The 23,941-nt window shown below is 38.7% G+C and overlaps 1 protein-coding gene across 4 annotated transcripts in view; it reads right to left on the reverse strand.

The window, feature by feature from the left end:
• Positions 1 to 7,018: 7,018 nt before the first annotated feature.
• ARB2A (ARB2 cotranscriptional regulator A) overlaps positions 7,019 to 23,941 on the reverse strand; it is a 427,541-nt gene continuing 410,618 nt past the window's right edge. For 2 of the 4 annotated variants that reach the window (XM_022592751.3, XM_022592733.3), the window contains one exon: positions 7,019 to 12,971. In XM_022592751.3, coding sequence (XP_022448459.1) covers positions 12,829 to 12,971 — 143 coding nt within the window. In that variant the 3' untranslated portion in view covers positions 7,019 to 12,828. The remainder of the gene's footprint in view (positions 12,972 to 23,941) is intronic. The other 2 variants (XM_089908385.1, XM_089908388.1) reach the window with 2 other exon arrangements.

Below are 23,941 nucleotides of genomic sequence, written 5' to 3' on the forward strand. Positions count from 1 at the left end.
CTTGAGGTTTACCACCAAGAGCTCACCTCCCGCTCCCACTACTATTACCTATTTCCATTTCAAGATGAGTTAAGCTAATCTTAGGGAACTTATTACTTTCATTTATCATTATGGCATGCCATTCATTGATTTTAAAGTATTATAATTTGTTTAAAGCCCAAATAACTACAATTCATGTCCACAAAGAAATGTGTTTTAATATTAGTAATAAAGGCTACCATAAAGCTTGTGAAGGGCTATTTGTGGATTCTAATGTATATTTATTTTAATCACTAGGTGATTCTTCTCAGATATTCAAAACACTTTTAAAAAATACTTCTTTGTGTTGAAGCACAAAGAGACAAAATCAATAGCTCTAAGTTTCTGATGGAAAAAAATTAAGATGAGCCAAAAGGACCTGTATGTTGTTTTGTCGAATGAAGATGTCACTTTCACAGCACCCATCGCTCTCAAACCATTGTGCGCCCCTTAAAGAAAAGGTTGCAGGTGAGGAAGAAAATGGAAAAAAAAAAAAAAAGCCTTCTATGTAGATATTTTACAAACATTTTAACAAAAGAGAGTTTAACTTGCTACTTGCTTTTAGGATTTAGAGAACTAATTTGTATAGAAATGTTCCATCTTTAGGAAAATCAATAACACTCAGAGCTGGGTGGTTTGGAAACCTTTGGTCAAACCTTGGCTGCTTTGGTGGAGAACCCCGCGGTCTCTCTTTAGGTGTTAGGCTGAAACTAGCAGGCGCTGAAAACCTAAAACGGAAAATTTACAACTTGATCGGCCCCAGCCACAAACCAAAAAACCTGCTACTGGTGCAAACATATGTTCCAGATTAAGTTAGGCAAATGGCTCTCGTCTTCTCAGGGTTGAAAGTTGATCATGAAAATTCAAATTTGAGTAAGCTCGGCTTCCAATGGATCACCAGATCCTCAAACGCTTATAAATCTCTCCCAACCATTTACTCAAGAGATTTCATATATTTTATTACCTTCTTGAGAGCTTAGTTTATAATCTCCTGCAAATTTAATCCAATCAGGTATTATTTTCCGGGAACACATCTAGTTTTAAAAGTTGGGTAAGTTGAAAACTAGGTGTATTCTCTTCTCTAATGTTAAACTGCTAGATAGCTAATGTGTGACTCAGTTGCTCTAATGCTTTTTCTATTTCTTCACATACAGACTAACTTTAAAAAGCAGAAATTAAACTGCTGGATTTATTTTAAAATTTCTTTAAAGTTTTATTCACCAGAGGCGTAGGTGATATTTTTCACAGCATGAGACAAAATAAGAGAGTGCTACCCAAGCCTTTAATTATGTCAGGAAAGACTGAAATCATGATGTTTCTTTTAATGGGGATAAATGTATTTTGCAACCTCCCTGTGGTCATAGAGCCATCTCCCAGCTCAGTCATTTGTAGACCAGTCTGGCTATTAAGATGTCTTGTAAGCTAGGTTAGAATTAGCTCCCGATTCTCCAAGATGGCTAGCTCCCTGGGCAAGTTGCAGAGGATGGAGCCTGGCATCAGATACCTTGGGTCCCTTCCTATCTCGGGATAGGAAGACATTCCCTATTACCTACCCGAACTTGCATGATCATCCTGCAGATTTTAACCAATATTGTCATGTTGAAGTTTGATAGTTATTGTTTACATTTCTCCCTTCCCCAAGGGGTCTTGGAAAGTGTTTAAGAGATTATTGATTTCCAAGAAACCAAATAAAGAAGGCTGTTCTTTTATAACATATGAAATACACACTTTAACTAAATAGGCAGTGTATATTTGACATTGACAAATGGGCAAGAGACAGGAAACTTATTTTAAAAGACTTTGAAGGAGGAAAAAAGTGGATAGGACAGAAACAACCCTCTAGAAGAGTGGGGTTGGAATTAAAGAAAAAGCTGGGATAAGGTGTGTGTTGCGGGGGGAATGGCCATGTGTGCTGTAAAATGGTTTAAAGTTTTATCGAACACATGCAGGTGGTGAGCAGACATCACTGGAGAACCTCCTTTTCAGGGGGACCTAATCAGTATCACTCAGTGTTTTGATTGATTTGTCTTTTGAAAACAAGAAAATCAAGTTTTCTTGCACTTCTTTTCGCCACATTTTTTTCTGGCAAAGTGGTCCTGAAATATCCACCCAGGTCTGGGAGTTTCTGATTAACTTAGAATAACCCACAAACATCATTCTGAAACTCTGTCAAGAATACACTTAAAAAAAAAAAAAGAAATTCCTGATTAATTAAATAGAGATCTTAGCCACCCTGTCCACGGGTCATAAGGGAAATCTCCAGTGAAGGAAAGAGATTCCCAAAAACCCAGATTGAAGGAACAAATGCTAGACACCCAGGAGTTCAATAACTGCTCTCTATTCCACCCAAATCTCCACAAGTTCCCCACACCAACAGAGGAAAGTTCCACGTCCTTCTCCACACCTGATTCTCTTTCTTGTTCCTGAACCTCTGGAAGGTAAGAATGAAATATTCATTTATCCAAAGATGGAAACCCAGTTCATAGAATAAATTCCGTAAAAATACACCAACCAAAGACATTCAAACATTATGGAGATATTTCAGTTGTAGTTTCACAACTGGGAGGTGGATCCCCAGTCTAGAATGTGCGAGTCTCCAAGTTCCTATTATTCAACAGGTCCCCTTTGTTACCCTGCACACTTCAGCTGCCACAATGCATTTCCCTAGTTTTCATAGGAGGGTCGTGCGGCTAGCTAAAACAGCTCCCGGTGTGGCCGAGTTTCTCTTGTAGCACGGACTTGTCTTAGAATTTGGGCAAAACGACTCATGAGACCACAAGAGAGACCAAACTATGAGAAAAAATTACCTTTGGAGATAACTCAGCAATGACTTTGCACACTAAAAAAGGGGCAAAAATTTTGTGTAAGCAGCGCTGTGTGAGAAAACAGACTGAATTGTTAACCTATGAAATATTTAATAAAATATTTGTATGTCTTATGGGATAGAAAAATAGAGTGTTCTGAAGCTGAATTGCCACTAAGCTGAGGAATTCACAGAAATTTGTCATTGTAATACTATGCTAAATAATCATTTTATCCTGAAAGGCATTGTAATCCATGTTACTATACAAAAGCAATTTTGTAATCGGTTTGTCGAGGCTATTTTAGAGGAAAGAAACTTCTTACTGTAAGATACCAGAATTCTCACCCTTTTTCACTTTCCTGGCCCTTTCTGGTAAAGTTTGGATTAAGTTGATTTGAAACGATTTTTGTACAATCGATATTTTAATAGAAATTTGTTTTTGGCCATCTTGCCTGCTCTAAACATAATACTTTGGTCCTCAAAGTCGGCTCAAGAGAGTAGATGATTAGAACAGGGTTCCAGAGGGAGGGAAGAGATTTCACTTAAAGTCCAACAAGTGAGGCAAGTTTCAATAAAGGAAGGTGCAATTTGAAATCTTTAAAAACTAGTCTTGTCTTAAGAGTGGTGACTTAAAGGTTGCTAGGGAGATCATGCAATGAAAAAGACACCACACGAAAGTAATCTTCCTTTATTATATTTTGCTTAACCCGACAGTAAAAAGGAGAGCCAAAGAGGGAGGCATGCCGAAATCTGGAGCTTGGAGTCGAGGTCTGAAAGTAGGAAAAGAGGTGGTGGTGGGTACTGAGCCAGACGCGCCCCCTTTTAGTGCTGTCAGATAAGTTTCTGTCAAGCTCTTTAGCGCGCCGCCGGCCGGGCGCCCGCTGCACAGCCACCTGCTACCGGGCGGTAATTAACCAGTACCTGGGCGCACCCGGGTGAGACGGCTCCAGCCACGGACAGAGCCGTGGGACCAAGGGCCCAGTGGGTCTGAACGCACAGCTCTCGGTCCACAGGTCTCTCGCGACTGAGATCACCAGCCCAGGGAGAATGGACTCACAGTACAGAGCTCTTAAACCGGTGCCGGTACAGCTCTGGCCAGCTAAGGGGTGGTTGTGAGAAGTTGGCCAAAGAAAAGTTGTGGATAAGACTTCTGCCACAAAAATGACTGAGAGTGGCGCTGCTTTCATTATAAAGTAGATGCAAATTCGGGGAGCAGGCAAACGGTGTGTCAAATCTGTGGCACTCTAGTTAACACTCGGCACGGAGCAAACAAGACTCTCTACCCACAAACTGTATACTTTTTAAACCCATTGTCGCTTTGGGCTCAGATCCTAAGATTTCGAGCGCCAGTTTCCTATGGTGAGGGGGTGGTCGGAGAGAGGAATCAGGCGAGCGCCGGAACTTCGGGGTTCTGGCGGAGGGGAGAGGGAAGGGGGCGCGCTGGGTGCTGTCCATGGTGCTGGGAAGAACGCGGCTTCATTTCGCTTCATTTCGCTGCACCCAAACCGAGCTCAGGTGTAAAAGGGGGAAGAGAAACCGAGAACTCCTGCGGCTGGGATTTGTTTTTCTTCCCATGAATGTGGAAAATACGCATATGGATGTACAATTTAAACAGCGCTCTACGAGGGTTCTCCCCTATTTCTCAGCCTGCACTGCTGAGTCAGACAGCAGCGGTAACTGGTCATTATAGGACGGTTTCCTCCTTAAAGTGTTCCAATATTTCAAAGTAATGTAATTATCAATTCTTGACATACCAAGTAAAGAGGAAGGCGGAAAGAAAAAAGGTGATTTGAGACTTTAAACATATCCAAAGGCACTTAGCTATTTCCAGGTTTGATACCGTATAAAAAGCACAGCATGACTTTGCCTGTTAGATGATGAGTTTATCGAGAAAGTATTAAAAATATATAGATCCAATTTCATTTAAATAATTCTCTAAACTTCACGCTGGCCAAATACTTCAGTTATATTTTTTTGTTAGCAAGAATAAAAGGAGCAATTTATCTATTGTTGTGTGTGTGTGTGTGTGTGAATTTGAAATGGTTGATTTCATTTTAAGTTCCAAAATGGTACTATAACAACTGCATTCTCTTAAAACAGATTTGATTTCTTAAAAGACATGTGCCCAGAAAGAAAGATGCAAATAGAAAGTATTTCAAAATGAGGATAAAGAACTAAATAGAAACATAGCTTACCTAGGAAGTAAATCACACTTTTGTTAAAAGAGGTGGGGAGGAGAGGGAGAGAGAAAACATATATAGGTTTTTACATATGTGTAAAATACATGTTTTGTTTTGTTTTACACAAAGTTTATGTGTGTGTATATATATGTGAAATTATGTGACAAAATTTCAGGTAGAATATGACTATGTTTTGTCAAACCAGAAATGTGAAAAACAGGAAAACAATTTATCTTAATTATGTTAACCATGAAACATCTTAGCCTTAGCAACTTGAATCCATGTGACAGTGAAGAAGGAAAGGGACGAGAATTCAAACAGCTGACACAATGATCAGCAGCACCTGACAGCATCTCAGTTGATATTTGATATCAAGCACTAGATCAATATTTGTGAGATCAATGCATTTTTAATGGTTTTCCTTTGAAACTGTATGAAAGCCAAATTGTGACACTCTGTGCTAGGGTTATTTTTAGAGCTGGCTATTCCAGGGGATGATATTAAGTAATTTATAGAGGCAAAGCAAAAAACCAAAACCAAAACCAGACAAAAGAAAACCACCCACACAAAACCCCCCACAAAACCCCCAAACCAAAACCACCACAACAAACCATCAATATTTCGTCAGTTGATAAATCCTGGTTAATCTAGGTACCCAGAGAAGGTGGGAACATTTACTGGAAAAAAGCCATTTTATGTAATTATAGTTAAAATAAGACAAAGAAGAAAACAAGCCTTTGGAAAATTATTTGGAGGTACATGAAGATGAACTGGATCATAGATACCTTTTTCAGGCACAATGGGATTAGGTGGTACTTGAGCAAAAAGAAATGAAAATGATAAAAAGAGAAAGCCCGTTCAGCTTTAGGGTCAATCATCTCATGTGTGGAACTCTATAGGAAATAACAGATTTTTGTGTGTCCCAGGCGGAAGAGAAAACCGAGAACTCTATCTGAAACTCATAGCAAGGTCCCCACAAAGGTCAAATAGAGAAAAAAAAAAAAGTAATTAGGGATATGTACTGTCTATTATTTTCCTTTTAAGAGTTTATACATTAAAAATAAAATGCAAATTGATCTGAGGCACATAGGTCCCCAACTTAAAAATCTTTAAATTGTAACCTAGAAGGGTTCTACTCTTTATTTTTCACTCTTTAATGCTTAGTCAGACAGCAACATTAACTCATTTGCTTACTCATTATGTTTGACAAAAAAGCTAAACTTGTATTTATTTGTTTTTACAGATTCAGTTTTGAGGAATTTTCACCCAGAGGAATCCAAGACAGCAAGCAGCAGTTATTGGGGAGGTAGATGATGGGGTGGTGCAGAGGGGGTATAACTAGGTGAACATTTTGGAAGGACAGCAACAAGGTGAGATGTGATGATTGTGGATAGTGATAAGCAGATGTTTAAGTTTTTGCACTAAAAGAGAAAGAAAGTGTCTTCCACTTGTAATTCAACTTTAGTTAAGAACTTGGGAGAGAATGGTTTCTCTTTTGCTTGAAATAATAGGAACATTTTAGAAAATTTCTGATGCCTGACCTAAAGACCTCTCATCCCTCTCCAAGATAGAGAATAAAATACTTCAGAACCATGCAATTCTTAAATTTTTAAGCTCAATGTTTCCTTTTTTCTAATGCTTTTCTTATGACTGTAAATTACCTGACAAAGAAACTGTCAATATATTATTACTAACAGATCGCTTTAAATAAAACACATTGTACTATATGCTTTTAAATGAAATACAGACCTAAGTCCTTTTGCAGTAGAATTAAATCATGCACTTAGTATACTCCTTAAGAGGCTAGGTAAAAGCACATTTTCCAGGATTTTTAATAACTCCATAACGAACAGTCACTCCCTGCATGTGTCTCTATGTTCTAGTTTATTTCAAGTCTGGCAGATTGCCTATAAACTAAAAACACCAACAGTTTGAATCAATTTTTCTTTAATGAAATAAAGCCAACCTTGAACACTGATACACATCACATACAGATAATTTACAGATGCAAATGAACTTGAGGCATTGAAAAATATTTATTACAAAGCCTTGCAGAATTTGAACATGAAAAATTTATTTAAAAGAAAATAAGTTTACAAACAATCCTGGTGACCAACATATATGGAGTACCTACTATGTTACCAGCACTGAAAAGACATACACATACTGTATATGTTGTCTATCCTGGTGGAATGGCCATATGTACCCCATGGATGGATATGTGTATGCATGTGTGTGCACATACACACAGATATCTATGCATATATACATATTTTCCTATTAGGTCTTTAAAAAAAACCCTGAGTATTTCATAGAAGGAAATGAACTTCATATTCAATTGTAGTTAATTTGGGCTTCATTTTGGCTAATCATAATTTGGCCAATAATTTTTTTCCTGATAGCATGAAGGACAGTACTTAGAATTTAAAAGTTTAGTGTTCCAAAAATGCTGCTCTTCTTAAGCCACTTTGAAGTAATGCTAGTGAGCCTAAGATCCAGATCTACATGTTAATCTCTAGTTTTGCCTTCAAACAGAATTCAGTTACAAAGAACTTGGAAAGATTTTGAATCTATTCAGGAGAGGAAAACGCTTTAATTTTCTGAGGAGTAAAAACTCCCCAAGAAACTTCATATAGCTTCTTAGATTTTGCTTAGCATATGTGATAAAACATTGATTGTTGCAGTTTGGTGACCCATGAAATTTGGGGGTTAGTTTTCTCTTCAGACCAGAGCATATAATTATGCAAATAAAGAGCTGTCACTGATCTAGTGAAATACTCACAAACACATGCACTCTGAAATTGGACAGAAAAGTGAAAATGGTTGGTGATGTGATGGTGCCATGGTTTGTTTTCCTGCCAAGTTTCTATCCAAGTTCATTATTCAAATTGTAAACTTTAAAAAGAGACATATCATTCTTGGGGTGTTGGTTGTCTTTTCATTTCAGATTCTTTGTATTGGTACTGCAGGCTGGCTACAAAGTACAGTTCAACATTATTTTACCTATGACAGTCTCCCATATTACCCAATGTATTAGCCAAGGAAGAAAAAGTGGAATGATCTGGAAAGAAAGATGCAGGGCCTCTCTAGATTTCTTTTCTAGAAACATGTTTCAAATAGAACTCAACTCCAACAATACAAAGAATATAGTGAAAGGTTTTTCACAAATCTCAAGGCAAAGGACTGGGAAAAGTTGCCTGGAAGGCCTCATGGATTAAGTCAAATTTCCATTTTCAAGCTTTTTTTCCATTCAAGGGGAAAAGACTGGTCACTGCATGATATCCACTTAATGGTCAAACTTTCAGTACGATTCTCTCCTATCTAGCAATTAAAGCCCACTCCATAATATTTGGTTACTTTAACCTTTAAGGTTCATTTATAATTACCACTCCTCTAAAACCTTTGTGCTAAGAATTAACAAGAGTTCTTCAATGTAACCATGCTCTTTGGCATCAAGGTCTCCCAATTCCAAAGTTACCATTGCGAAGGCTGTTGCATAATTTCAGATGTCATGGAGAGTCCCACTGATGAAATCTGAGAAGGCTCATGTCAGACCACTGACTGCTAAAGACATCACTACATGAAAGATCAGTGGTGTGAAACTTTAAAAACATCGATCCAAATGAATCAATTAAATCAACATTCATCTCTCCTAAGTGTGAGGTTTAAAACTATCATTGTTGCCTCTTTTTTTTTTTTTTTTATCCTACATAGATTTCGAGATAAACGCTGGAATGCTTTGATGGCTACTTCTATTCTCGAATCTCTGTTAATCGACTTTGTGCTATTTCCCTCTTTTCAACATCTTCCACTTGGTGTACATTCTTTACTTTTAGTACAGTGCATGACAGTTGCAATGCTTTAAATCTAAAACCGCCTAACAAAGCTAACGCTTTAGGTAGGGTAGCTTTAAGCTCTGTGAAGTGTTGATTAAAAACCCTTTCCCAGACTCAAACTGATCTTTTTGGAGATTAATAGAATATTAGATAAAAGGAAGACGAACAATTCAAGAGACTCCCACTCAGTCACACTATACAAGGAAGGAAGGAAGGAAGGAAAGTATTCAATTTTTGAAAGGGAGTACCTCCTGGAGTCTTTTATTTTATATTATAATACCTCCTAATAAGTAATCATAAAATAACCACTACTATTATCCTTATTTTTGGCCACCCATATTTCAAAAATGAGAATATATCACACTTATTTAAAGACATTTTTCTCTACAAAGGCATAGGGAAAAATTTTGAGAAAATTTTAGCCTTTCTGTAATAGTAATCTTTCTTAAATGAACCAGGATTACAGACACCAAAAGGAACCTGTCAGTCCACAGTTACAAACTATGATTCCAACCGGAGACACACATGTGTCTAGACTGCAACCCCGGATAATCCAGAGAAAAATGAAAAAATCTAATTTATTAGCACTGATAATACAGTTAACATATTTTGTCACCCACACTCTCTCAAAAAAGTTACAGGTTTTAAAGAAGGAAAAGCTGTGAAATAAATACAAACAAGGTATTTTCAGATTAGATGTACTACATCAAGGACCTATACAGGGATTTGGGAGCAATTTAACCTCAACAGAGTCCTTTTGGAAAACACATTTGTTTACCGTATATAGTAAAGTATATTTTATAAAATGATAGTTTAACAACGGGTTCGAATTTCCTTGTAGCTAAGGAGATATTTTAGGTCTTAAAAACAAATATCTTAAAAAAGGCTTTGTGAAAGTTCCAAGCTAAATAGTGACTCAACTGAAGTTAGGGTATTACCTTACAGCAACAATAATAGTAATAATAAGTAACTATAAGGTTTAAAATATTGATAAATGCTGTCCCATCATTCTTATTAAGTTTCTGCTTTTATTGACCTCTGTGAGTGATTAAATGAGCTTCTGAACAAGAATAATAAGTCACCGGATATTGGGAAAATTGTTCTTTATTTTAAAATAGTAAACAGAAATATATAATATATAGGAAACTCCTGTGCTTTAGTTTCCTTTTCTTTTGGTATAAACAATAATGCAATCCAAATTGAAGCACAAGGCAGAAACTTGAGAAAAGAACAATTAATACAAGAAGATTTCTCCCCCCCGCCTTCAAATATCCATGAAAACTTTTAACGGCTGTATAGTTAAGTACCTTTAGAAAGCTCCAAAGCCAGTATCTGGCTTTTAAGTTTTAACAGTTCTATTCTGGACGTTAGATTGATCAACAACTCCTTGCTTCCCATTCCACTTCCTCTAAGAACTCACTATATAATTTAAAAAAAAAAAAAAAAAGCCCACTTCCTAACTTTAAACCTCTACTCTCCTGAAAACTTGTCTTAAAGAAACCAAAATGGGAGAGCAGAGCAGAAACATTGTTAACCCTTGTCTCGTCCAAGCAGGCGGGCTACTACCAACTGACTGTTGTTATTCCAGGAAAACTGAGGTGAAAACAATATATTTATACCAACAAACCCATAATCAACAGGTTAAAAGATTCTACATTACAAGGAATCTTATCAGTAATCAGTTGGAGGTCTGGGACGGGTTGCCTAGTTCCCTCTGGGTTGCAACAGCGCAGATCCCCAAGTAGAAATTACATTTACACAACTTAAGTTTGCAGATAGCTCTCTATAGATAGTTAAACAAGGCCTAACAACCCAGTAGTTTTAAAGTATTAAAGGCAACTAAGCAGTGATTTACTCTAGTTACAAGTGAAGGTTTTTTAAAAACTAGGGGTGAGAAAACTGAAGAGAAGAAATAGGAGTGATTTGGTTTATAACCTGAGCATGTTTGCTCTAATTCAGCTGCAGACGCTTCACAAATTGAGTACTGTACAAGTGCTGATTAAAAAAATGCAATAAAACTAGTTTCTTGTGAACATTTTAATATTCTGAAAACAGCACACAATTTATAACACTTGGAAAAATATATTCAATCCACATCAATTCTCAAATCCTCTCTGTGGAAGGTACCATTATTTTACACAGTTCACTATTACTTCTAAAACAGAAAAGATTGCAGAGCAACATGCTCGACGCTGCTGGGGTTACACATTTTAAGCCACCCAAGGAATTGGATAAAATGACATTTTGCTTTTTCCTCCTATGTTGTTCCTGCTAAAATAACATCAAAAGATATGCATATAAGATTACTGAAAGAAAGATCACCTTAATTTACCATCATTAAAATTATGAAAACTAATTAATGCACTTGTGTACCAAACACAGATACTACCAGTTTTAAAACTTGCTGAAATCGGTTCCTAGTATAAAAACATTTTATGCATGAGGTGGTTATTTTAAGTTATTTTTCTGAGGAGTCAAACAGTTCTAAGTTATTTTGGGTACATTTTGTCGTGTCCTCAAGTAAGGCAGGCATATTGTTGCGTATATTTTAAAAAAGGATGAAAAAAAATACTAAATTCAGATCCTCACTTATTAGAAACAGAATCTTCACTAGGTAATTAAATTCTACAAGTAATTAAAAAAGTAATAATGTTAAGATTTAACATGTGAATTTAAACGTCAGCAAGATCTTAACTTATTTTACCTCATATTTCACAGAGTTGGCCAGATCCTAGCTGGATTAAAATACTTAATTGTTGAAACTGTAAGGCAAAACCTTACAGAGGAGGTGGACTACTACGAATTATACCATTGGATTGAGAGGAGAAAAGTCTTTCACACCAGGTCTTTCCCTTTCTGTTGAAGCAGAAAACTAAAAGAATCATTTTAGCCCCACTAAGCCTTTCAGAAGGAAAAGGTTCAAGCGCACAGATTCCTTTTCCTTACGACGATAAAAAATATTCTCCCTAAAAAGGTCTAACTCTATGAAAGCTCAAAATAGACCACTCTACTTAGAATTAACAACAACAAACTTCCTCCACATTAAGATTTAAACAAAACTTAAGTATGCTATCTAAATTACAGTGCTACCCAACACACATTATATATTTAAAAAAGTAAATTCTAATGATAAAGTTGGAAACTCCCTTGAAAATGAAACCTTTCCCACATGTACTTAAAAGACTTGCTCATCATTATGTTTTGGTTTAAACAATCTTCTGAAATTAGAGACTTGTGTAAAATCTCGTATTCAGTTGGCAAGGTTTCCAGCGATAACGTGGATTGGGTACTTTATAGATTTTTCTAATGCAGTTTTTCTTCTGGTCTCGAAATGAAAATAGATCGTTAGGGAGAGAACAATTTGCCCTCCCCGAACTACACAGTACCTCACGGAATTCACGTTATGAATTTAAATTTGGCTTGGGAGGGGGGGGACTTCCTTAAAAAAAAAGACATAGACGCCCTTACGGAAAAAACTTTTTAAAACGGGAGTTTTAAGTCTAGAATAAAAGTTTCCTTCGGTTCGGTTCGGGGGAGAAAAAAAATGGATATGATTCAGGGGGAAGGGGGGCCGGGGGAGAGGAGAGGAGCGGAGCTGCGGCTACGTGGCTGCGGGCGGTAGGACCGCGCAGACGCCCCTCGCCCCGCAGCACCGGCGCGGGCTCCATCAGGGCAATTAGAGGCGCGCCGGCCGCGCCGGGCAGGGCGCTGTCGGCCTTAATCTGCGCGCTGACGGGCAGTGCGAAGCCCAAGCACAGCCCGCAGGAAGCACGACCAGTGAACCCATATTGCTTTGACAGTTGCACTCATCTAGAAATAATGCAAAACGCTATTTAGATGTATATATCACGACCCTGTGCTCTAGGAAGAAAACAATCTAATGAGGGGCTGGGAGTCGGCTCGCCGACAACAGGCGGTGGGGAGACGTGTGGATGCATATGCTCGAGTGTGCTTCCTCGGCTTCCCCTCCCCCGTCTCGCTCGCTCTCCTCTTACAGATCTTCGTGCTTTATTCGGTGGGAGCGCCGCGTCAGAGTCGGCTTCAGGGAACTGGTCTTTGCCTCAGAGGCTTCGGTAAAGAACTTGAAAATAGACGGGAAGCTCTTCCAGGAAGTTAGCTCGTGACGGTCGGTGCCTGCAAAATGCACAGATTCAGTTACGAGGTGGCCTCGCGTGCTGCCGGCGCAGGTGGGACGGGACAGACGGGCTCTGCCGAGGCCCAGGCCGCCGGTCCTCTGTCCTCGAGCCCGCGCCCTCTGCGCCGCGCCGCGCCGCGTCCCGCCCTCGGAGCCCAGCCCCCACCCCTCCAGGGCGCGCGACCCCTAGGGACCACACCTGTACCTGAGGGTTCACGTGGCCCCCAGGGCTCGGAGGGAGGCTGCGGCCCACCGACTCCGCGTCTCCGCCGGCGGCGCTCGGGGTGGCGATCCCTGAACTCCGCCGCCTCTGGCCTGAGCCCCTAGCACGTCCCCAACGCGCGGCCGCGGCCGGACCTTCCCCGCGGTCGCCCGAGGCGCGGCCGGCGGCCCCCAGGGCCTCAGCCCCTCCGGGCCAATCGAGGCGCTGGGCGGGAAGGGCCACTCCCTCTCCCGCCTCGAAACCACCCACTTCCCCAGGCTGGGCGCGCGCGGGGATTGGTTTCCCCTGCGCTCGGAATCCGGCTTTTGCACCCTCCGCAGAGCACCCACGTTTCTTTGCTTCCCAAGAGAAAGAAACAAGTTGGATTTTAGTGTCCTAGCAGCTTACATTTTTTTTTTTTAAACAGGTTTTAGGGGACAGTCTTAGAAAAGCTAAAAAAAAAAAAAAAGAATGTTTCAAAGCAGTGACTACTGAAAGAGCATCTAGGCCTCCTATTTTGTCAGGAGGAATTCAACTCACAAAATGCAGGTTAAGTTGTCAATTTACAGAGTTATTTTGTTTTACTACAGCTTCTTTCTGTGGCTTCAATTTAACACTAATGTACAGATTTTTCAAATAAAATCTTTCTTTAGTTTTAAGACAGGTAAAAAATAACACTGATGTAGACGTAAGAACAGATGAGGATATTAATCTGTTTTTGACTCCCTGTGATAGCTTATATCATTTAACTAATAGTTTTATAACGGAACACTTTTTAAATTAAAAAATAAAAATAATAATAACAAAGACTCTGCTGTAGGAATAATGAGTGAATAGATTTTAAACGGTTTAAATCTCTTCCTAGATCACTCAATTATGCAGAGAGACACTGTCTGGAAGTCTCTGGATTCGGGGCCTCTGTCTGATACTTTAACATTGTTAATGATAATTCTTTAGTCTGTAATAGTAGGTCATTGCTATGGTTACTCTACAATGGTGCAACACTTTGCTTTCCCCTTCAGCTATTCGCTGAGACCTGGTAACCACATTTGTTGCCTAGCAACAGTTTTGTGACAGTATCACAATCTGGGAGTTACAACAATAAGGATGCTATGGCTGCCTCGACCAGAGAGCAGAAAGCTATAGTCTGTGCATGTGACTTAGCTGTGGGAGCTGGCCTTACTAGAGAACCCCTCTTTTAACAGGTGCCCTCAGAAGGATGCTCTCTATCCTCCTCTCCTCGGCGGACTGGCCTAATGAACCTGCATTTGGAACAAGATCCAGTACTGAAGTCATATCCTTGAGTTACATCCCCCAACACTACTGTGTTCAGACTAAAAAATGAGGTCCTTTTTCTATCTGCTTACTCAGTTTGGGCAAAATTCAATGCTAGTCAGTGGAAGAAAGAGATAAGTGCAGGTTTATCCTGGCAAATCCTAAAGTGCCTGACTGGATTTTGACAAGTCAACAGAATCCTCGGGAAAAAAATTATACAAATGCCTGCCTTTATCAATAGATGTGTAAAAATTCAAGTTCTTTAAAATATATGTAATATCCAGATATTTATTGTTAGTATATAATTTTCACTGACGTATTCAGATAACAGTCTTAAAGACTTCCTTTGAATTTGGAGGCATCTGTATTCTCCAAACACAAAAGAAGTTTGTGAGCAGTTCTAGATAAGCTCAGACATACCTACTTTAAATAACATTTTGTGGGTATACTTAGAAGGGAGCCCAGTTTCTGGACAGGTTTATGAAATGCCCATCCCTGTTTTCTATAGTGCTTGTAATTCCAGTTTCATTTCAATAATAATTACTAATAGCACTTATAATGAAAAAATATTTTAAAGTCAATGGTATTGACTCTTCTCAGATGCATACTACATGGGAACACCCATCCCCAAACACAATAGAAAAAAAAAGGTGTTAATCGTCTCTTTTCCTTCTCATTTCCCAGGCTTCCAGGCTCATTTGGCATTTCCTCCATAGTGATCACACTTACACTTCCTAGTATTACCAAGGCTATGATCAATTTCTCAGCTTTCTTAGGGAGCTCTTCTCATAATTCCTCCCACCCCTTGAAAACCAATTCAATGTATGAATCTAGAGGGACCTAAGGAGTCAATGGTCTGAAGCAATTTTAACTCCTTTATTTTTTTCTTTCCTGGTGACAATCTTTCTGAAGGATGGACAAATTTCCCAGGTGATAAAATCACTACAAAGGCTTTTTAGTTTTAGCTTATGATGACTCTCTGCTTGATTAGTCCTGGGCTGAAAAGACCAAAGTCCCTGAGATAACTGAGGACCTGCACTGGCTCTCAATATTTACCCTTGCAATTTAAGAGTATAAATAATGAGAGTGTGTGCTCTGTCAGAGGAACGGAAATTGCTAGGAGTAAATTAATAAGCAAGGTGGGTTAGAAACTGAATTATAGGGAATGGAATGGGAGAGTGAGAATCCTCCCTAAACTAAGGAGTGGTAACATAAATATCTTACACAAAAATGGCTTTCTTTTCTAAATTACTGAAAGTAGATTTTTAATAATTTTAACACAGCATTTGGAAGGTAGTTGCATGTCCATCTGGGGCTGCGTATACACATTTCAAGAACATGTTTGGAGACCATTTTTGAAAACTCGGGGCCAATGTTCAATGAAAATATTCACGAATTAATATGACTATCAGCCCATAGCAATGATAAGAGAATGGAAACTTCTGACAGCAGCTTTTGAATACTTAAAAGATATACAACTTTAGGGGAATTTCTTCCATCAGGATGGAAACACTAGGCCATTACATTATCTATTCATAAAAGGATATAGAAGGGGAAAGTTTAGGCTAACTAAAAAAGCAGCCATTTATTAATAACCGGCAATTATGTGTAGGTAACATGGAAACTAGTCCATTTAGCACTAACTATGTTTTTGTATTTTTTTTTTTTTTTTTTTTTTTTGTTTTTGTATTTGAAGGAGATAAACATGGTTTTATAGTCAGGACCTGGTCTTTCCTCTGCCACAACTTTACCCTAGCAAAAGCTCCTCTTCTTAGGGACTGTGATCTTTTTTCTACTTTTCAAACCCCCATTTCCCTAATCTAAGTTGTTTCCACAATGTAGGAAATAAAGGGTTTTCCCAGGTTAATTATCTGCCATGTTCTCAGGGAATGATTTTTGTATTCTCTTGGATTGGCAGGCTTGTTCTTACTGGATAATTCACCTTTGGGGCAAAATAAATGTGCACGATCTCAGTTCTTTATTACAAAAAATTGCCTTTGCTCAGTCGTAATCAGTGGTTCTTAATGGGCATGGTAGTGGCCTCTGGGGCATTTTGGAAATTTGTAGGAAAGTTTTTGGAGGTCAGGACAACTGGGAGGAGCTATTGGCATTTAGTGGGAGAAGGCCAGGGAGGTGGACATCCTTCAATTTGCAGGGCATTACAGCACATGAAGAGCTGTTCTGCATTGCACATGGTTTTCAAATGTTTCACAAGCTATTCATGTAGCTGAAAAACCTGTTTATGATTATATGGGCTTAGAATTTAGATCTGTTTAACAAGTAATCTCACAGTACTTTTGGCATGATTTTAATACACACGGAATTTTCCAGGAATCCAGCTACCATGTAAATTGAAGGAATTTTGTACTTTATGTTGTTCAGAATATTACCAAGAATGGACAGCCATATGAGAAAATCTCATCACTGATGGCCTCATTGCCCACAGTACTTGAGCCACCAATAAGCACACCTGCACCAGCCTGCATTTGTAGATGTGGAATTCCTGGTGATTCTATACACAGGACACATGCAGATTTTCCTGAGCACTTTAAATATTGATATATATATATTATTCTTATTATGAGTTATTTTTCTTTTATTTCCTTCATATGTTAACTAGAGGAATACAATAATTTAGCAATCTTATAAGTAGGTGAATTATGTTACCTCTAGAATTTATTTCAGGATAGTAAAAGCACTGTGTAATATTTATTTATTTTAAAAAAAATACTTATTTATTTATTTGGCTGTGCCGAGTCTTAGTTGTGGCATGTGGGATATAGTTCCCTGACCAGGGATCGAACCAGGATCCCCTGCATTGGGAACACGGAGTCTTAGCCACTGGACCACCAGGGAAGTCCAATATTTATTAAAATAGTATGTTTTTAGATGACAAGGGTTAGCTTAAATAAAAATGAATAGTTAATTCTTTTTATTACATTAGAGATTAATTTATCTATAATCTGAACCCTACTTATAGCTAGCTCTTTTATCCTTATACAGAGTAGAAATGGCTTTTACTTCTCTTAATTAATGTTTCTTCCACAAATTTCTGGAAGAATAATGGACCCAACTTCCCTTCTGACAGTCATATTAAACAGATCACATCAACAATAAATGTCGCTACTATAAAAACTACTTAATTTGTAAGGAAATTCTGTTTCATAGATTAAAAATAATTGTGGTTGGAGAAGATCTTGGCATTTTTGTCAACGATGTTATTCACTGTGAAATAACCAAAAGGTAGTGGACAGGGGATCTTCCAATTAAAATACTACACTGAATATTTATTCTTTATCTATCAATTGTTTTTAAAAATGAACTACAGCAAATTTCAAAGAGGTAGAGATAGCACAAATGTTCAAAAAGATTAGAAACTTTAAGTATAAAGGATGAAACTATAAATCATATGAGGAAGATCAAATTGCTAAAATGTGTCATATGTTTTCCCAAAAGACTATATATTTAAGAAAAAGTGTCTTGTAATGGAACTGAGAAAGAAGGAGGCTACATTTATGTAACAGCATTTACAAATTAAACAAAAAATGGTTGGAAATAGCACTGACAGCAGAATGCTCAAAGAATAGGATAAGAGAGAAGAAAACATTGCTATATCTTCTGCCTTGTCTATTCCCCTTACTTCTTCCTGTGATGACTTTAATCCAAGTGTTTCTTACAAGTCTGCCTTGTCCACACTCCTCTTCACTTGATCTTAGTGCTTGGAATTTTTTTTTTTTTTTTTTGGCAAAAACTATGCCAAAATATGCTACTGAGTTAGCAGCCAAAACCCTGATGTTTACTTTGGTAGATGTAGACTACTCTGAAGCTGTACCTCATTTTCTGCAGTAGATGTCTTAAAAAGTTATACGTAAATATAATTTCTGTAAATAGAATATTTTTAAAGGAAGAAGTGGGTTATCTACTTCTTTAAAGAATCTTTTAATAAAGTGAAGAATTCTCTGGGAAAGCAAATAATCATTCTTCAAATGATATTATACATACACAATCAGATTTTCCAAAGGTAAGGTTTACTACTATAATATGATGGACAGTCTGAGTAAGGGCTCACTGAAAAGATAATTTAGAAGCATTTCTTGGTCAGCCATTCACTATTCTAATTATTGCTGGTCACCTTATTTTACATGGTCCTAGACCAAAAGGTCATGGAATAATTTCAACAATCTATACATAATTTACATGTTAGGGTCTGGTTTAGAATAGGGGATATAACTGTTCACAAAGTCACCTTTGAATATGAAATATCATTTTAAAATCTTTATTTCAGGGGAAAAAAACTAGTATGGGCCCCCACCCTCTCACTGACACCCCCCTCTCCTGGAAAAGATTTGTTTTTAAAGAAAAAGGTAATGAGTAAATTTTATACGTTTTCTATGATAAAGGGGGAAAGAAAAAAACCTAGAAAGATATGAAACACATTAACAAGATAACATATCTATGATACTTTCAAACTGACAAGGCTTGATTTTAAAAATTGATCTTTAACAAGAAAAAGAAATATGGGCAATTAGGAAGTAATGAAGACCCTGTCAATATAGCTATGTTGAGAATAACAGGTAAGGGAATTCTTGAGAAAATCTAATATATAAAAATCAGGAGGTCTGTAATATGCATTATTGAGTCCCAGTGGGATTAACTAATGAATTTATGAGCTCACCAGCAGTTATTTTTAGAAAGATATAAAGAATTAGAGAAATACTAGAGCACAGAAAAATAAAGTGCCTTCTAAAAAGAAAGAAAATATATATTACTACTAAAATTCATTTAAAAATGAATTCTAGAGCTTCTAAGAAGAACACCATTAAATTTACCAACATTTGAACACAGAAGGGCTCCTAATGGAGACTCTCCTAGTTAGAAGGCACGAGTGTGAGTGAGACTCCGTCACACGGCGGGAGGTGAGGATGGGGGTTTCGGGGGCGGGGAGGATAGTAAACGAAGTGGGGTGTTCGCTGAGGGAGACTCCAGGAGCAGCTCAGTAAACGTGCTGCCTGGCCTGGTTAAACCACCTGTGTAAGATACAAGCAAGTCTCTTTCCATTGCTAACACTGCTGCAAATCTGTTAAAGCCGAGATTGTGTTGAGACCCTAAAGGCAAGTCGTCGAGCTTGACCAGAGACAGGAGGCTGAAACAAAGACATAAAAGCAGTGGTAGAAACTTCTGCGTCACGGGCAGTTTCTGGGAAAGCCTGTCCTTTCCTCCAGCTTCTTTTCTATATCTCTCATCTATGAAAGGGGAGTGGGGCGGTTTTGGGCACTGGACAGCTTAAGACTCAAGGAGACAACTTTGGGAAGTAAACTTATTCTTAGGCAGAGTAGAGAGCCTGCAGTATCTGTGGGTCTCTGACATTGAACCCGGTGAGACCTCTCTAATAAACCTCTCCTAACCAATAAAAAATGGACACCTTGTAATTGCTTGAATTGCCTTTCAAACCCAGAGTGCTGGCGCAGAAGTGTTTTCTTTGGTTTTAATTCTTGTCTCACATACTTCTCTTAGTGTTGTCACAAAGCCTGGCCTCCAGGGATACTGTTTTCCTTTAAAATTTGAGCCCAGGTGTGGGCAAAAGTTCTCTTTTTCGTTTCCCTTCGTGATTTTCAAAAGTAACTTTGCCAAAGGATGGTAAGAGCACAGGGCTCTACACAAGGAATGCAAAGAATCATAAAATAGTTATTTCCGTAAGTAAAGGTTTCTGATCCTATTATTCCCAACACAATTAGTGAAGAGCTTTACTGGGCCCCATTCTAAAATAACACTGTCCGAGAGGGCTGGTGCAGCTTTCTAGATAGTTTGTCACGCTTCCCTTTTCTTCCAGATTCTCTGTGTTCCTAGCTAGGTACCTATGGCTTATGGCTGCCATAAGCTTATGACTTCGTGTGTGTGTGTGTGTGTGTGTGTGTGTGTGTGTGTGTGTGTAAGAGGGAGGTGGGGAGGAAGGGAGAGAGAGAATGAGAAAGACGGAGAGAGGGAGGGGTGAGATAGAATGGAATGAAAAATACTTTCCTTATTTCAAAACAAAACAAAATCATTTGCTAGTTCAAATATCTGAATCGTCTGTGATCCTCCTCGCTCAATTGTGGATTCTATTCTAAAGGAAATATTTTGTGGGCAGTTTTTCCAGAGGTCCTGTGAGTGATTAATTTATACATTCATACATGTATTTATTGTATGCCAGGCACTATTTCTTTGGGCTGGGGATGTGGTGGTGAGCAAGATATATAAAAACTCTGCTCCTTGTAGCACATGTGCTAGTGGGGATGACAGGCAATAAACAGGTAAACCGATGAACATGATGATTTCAGGGAGTCAGAAGCACTGTGAAAAAAACACAGTAGAGGGATGTGAAGAGAATGAAGAGGAGAAGAGATGGTCGTCAATTTAGACTGGGTGGACACTTCTGACCTGAGACCAGAGTGGAAAGAGGGAGCCAGGTGAAGGTCTGGACAGAGTGCTGCAGGCAGGGGTCTGGAAGAACAAGGAGAGGGAGGGGGTCTGAGGAGGAAAGAGCTGGTACATAGCCAAGGAACTGGAAAGCACCTGGAGCATGGAGGGTGAGGGGGAAAGTGGTAGATGATTCAGAGAGGTGGGCAGCCTCCAAGCCATGTGAGGTCTCTCAGGGCACAGTGAAAGGTTTTAATTTTATTCCAAGCACAATGGAAGAGCTGTCTGCAGAGTTTCAGTGGGGAAGAAATATAATCTGACTTGCATTTAAAGAGTACACTGGTTGGTGAATGGATTATGGGGAGTTGGAATGATGGATTTAACCCTCCCTGATTGCATTTATCAACTCCTCCCACCTCTAGATCATTCTCTGGGGCTCATTCCTCTCCTGCACACCTCAGAGTATAAAACCCACCTACTGCTGGTTCACATAAAGTGAGTAATAGTAGTAGGCAAGAGCAATACGCAGTAAGAAAGACAACCTAATAAAATAATATTTCAAAGTAGTAAATTAAAAAATGCACTTGAACTAGAAGCAGCATTTTCCTAATAATTCTGCTCTTGTTATATATGCTGACACCTCTGGGTTCTCGCCCTTAGGACTGGTGTGTGTGATGGGAAGGTGCTAGGATGGGGACTGCGCTGTCACAGCGTTCCATTTCTGCAAGCCGTCCAGAGGTAACTGGTGGACTTACTCTCTAGGCAGGCCTTTCCACTGTCTTCATTTCTATAAACAGACACACTATTCCTTCGCTTCTCCAGCTCAAAGCCTCTCAGTCATCTTTGATTTTTGTTTTCACTTGTTTGCCGACTCCTGATCCAATCAGTTACCAAATCCCGACAACTGCACCTCAGCAAAGTTTTTCCAGTCTCTTTTTTGCTTTCCATTCCCCTGTCACCACTCTAGATTTAATGACCTATCATTTAGAATCCAGGAACTTCCTCCTAACTTGTTTCATTGCCTTCAACCTCTTCTCTTCTATCTCGTACCCTGCTACCAGACAAAAGTCCTAAGTATCACTTGTGTCATAGACCTCTTTCTCTGCTCAAACATATCCAATGATCTCCATAATCTTTCAAATTAAGTAGAAATTCCTCCATGTGGTTTAAAGCCCTCCATTCCCTGGATCTAGCCTTCTTTTCTGGGTTTAATCCCTCAACTGTTCTTCTATAAGTATCCCCTATTCTCCCAGGCCCAGGTCAATCGACAATTTTTAAACCTTTCCAAAATCTCAGGGTCTGGGCATCTGTGACTCTGGTGACTCTGAAGTCCAGTCAGAGAAGAGACCGATTACCACTGTAAAGTTTTTGAAGGCAGAGGTCAAACTTTACTTATCTTCAACACAGATGGATAAACGTACCCTATGTTGAAGTGCATGCTAGCTTTTAGAGTTAAGAAATAAATTCCTCTAAAATGGGAATATAATAACAGTTGGATTCTCTATAACTGAAACTGAAGGAAGTAGAGTGTTTTTCTTGCTCTCTCCAACAAACTGATGAGGTAGATGCAGGTGATCCACAGTCCATTAGCAACTAGGTGATAAGCACTGACAAATACTCAAAGTATCTTCCGGATCCCTTTAGCTAAAATGCTGTGCTTATCTAGTAAATACAATTTACCAGCATCAAGACGTTTAGGAGAGTGTCAGAACTGAGAACTCTCAGACAGTCAAACTTTAACTGTTCAAGAGCTTGTATTCCCAAAATGTAGTTCAAATACTTGGTTCAAATTTAGATGCAGATAGAAACATATCAAATATAAGATAGCAAAGATGTGGAAAGGACCCGAGATAAAATTTCATCTAACGGTTTCATTTCACAAGTGAGAAATCTAAAGTCCAGAGCAGCTGTGATAGGCCATAGCTACACAGACACTTTGCTCAAATATAATTAATATTTACAAATTGGTTAAGCATTATAATACTAAAAATTTTCAGAAGATATATGTCTAATTGCTTTAAGATTCAGTTCAGGGACTTCCCTGGTGGTGCAGTGGTTAAGAATCCATTCTGCCAATGCAGGGGACACGGGTTCGAGCCCTGGTCCGGGAAGATCCCACATGCCGCGGAGCAACTAAGGCTGTGCGCCTAGAGCTTATGCTCCGCAACAAGAGAAGCCACTGCAATGAGAAGCCCTCGCGCCACAACGAAGAGTAGCCCCTGCTTGCTGCAACGAGAGAAAGCTCGCGTGCAGCAACAAAGACCCAACGCAGCCAGAAAACAACAACAACAACAACAACAAAGATTCAGTTCAGTATTTACTTCCTCTAATAAGCTTTCTTTGATTAACTTTACCCCATATCAACTACTTCCTTTCTTCATGTTTCAGTATTTTGTATATAGTGTATACTATATTGTCGTATACTTGCTTTGCTTAACTAGTCATTTCATGTATGAAAGATACCTTGTCTTATCTCCAAATCTTTTGGGGGTAATGCCTCAAAACTTTTTATTCCAGAAATCATAGCTGAGGCTTAATAGATGTTTGTTGTATAAAAAACTGTCCAGAACAGAATTCACCAGAAAACTGATGCTTATTGAATGCTATTAAGATATAATAAAACATAGATTCATAGACGTTTTCTATGGTTTTTGCACTATTTTGATGATGGTTCCCATTTTGAAATAAAGGAAATGGAAGCATACAGAAGAACACAGAAGTAAAAACTTGTGAATTTACAAAGCAAAGTGCTACTGGTGTTCTGAATACACAGGTGAATCATATGCACCTCTGTATCCACAGCATCATTTTATATTGCTTTGTCAGACTTTCAAAAGCACAGACCTTTGCTGTGGCAGCCAATAGAAGGAGGAAGTGGAGGAAGGACAAGGTGGTAAAGCAGCCATTATAGATTGCCCCAATCACTTTATGATTTGGGATCGTACTAAAGCCTCTACAGGCCAATTTAGGGAGAACTGATATATTTACAATGCTCAATCTTGTAATCAATGAACGTGATATATCTTACCATTTATTTAGATCATCTTTAATGTCTCAATGAAGTTTTACCACTTTCTCCATAGAGGATTTGCACTT

This window comes from Delphinapterus leucas, chromosome 3 (assembly GCF_059928025.1).
Source record: "Delphinapterus leucas isolate spDelLeu-1000000601 "Yukka" chromosome 3, BTC_Dleu_Yukka2, whole genome shotgun sequence".
NCBI lineage: Eukaryota > Metazoa > Chordata > Mammalia > Artiodactyla > Monodontidae > Delphinapterus > Delphinapterus leucas.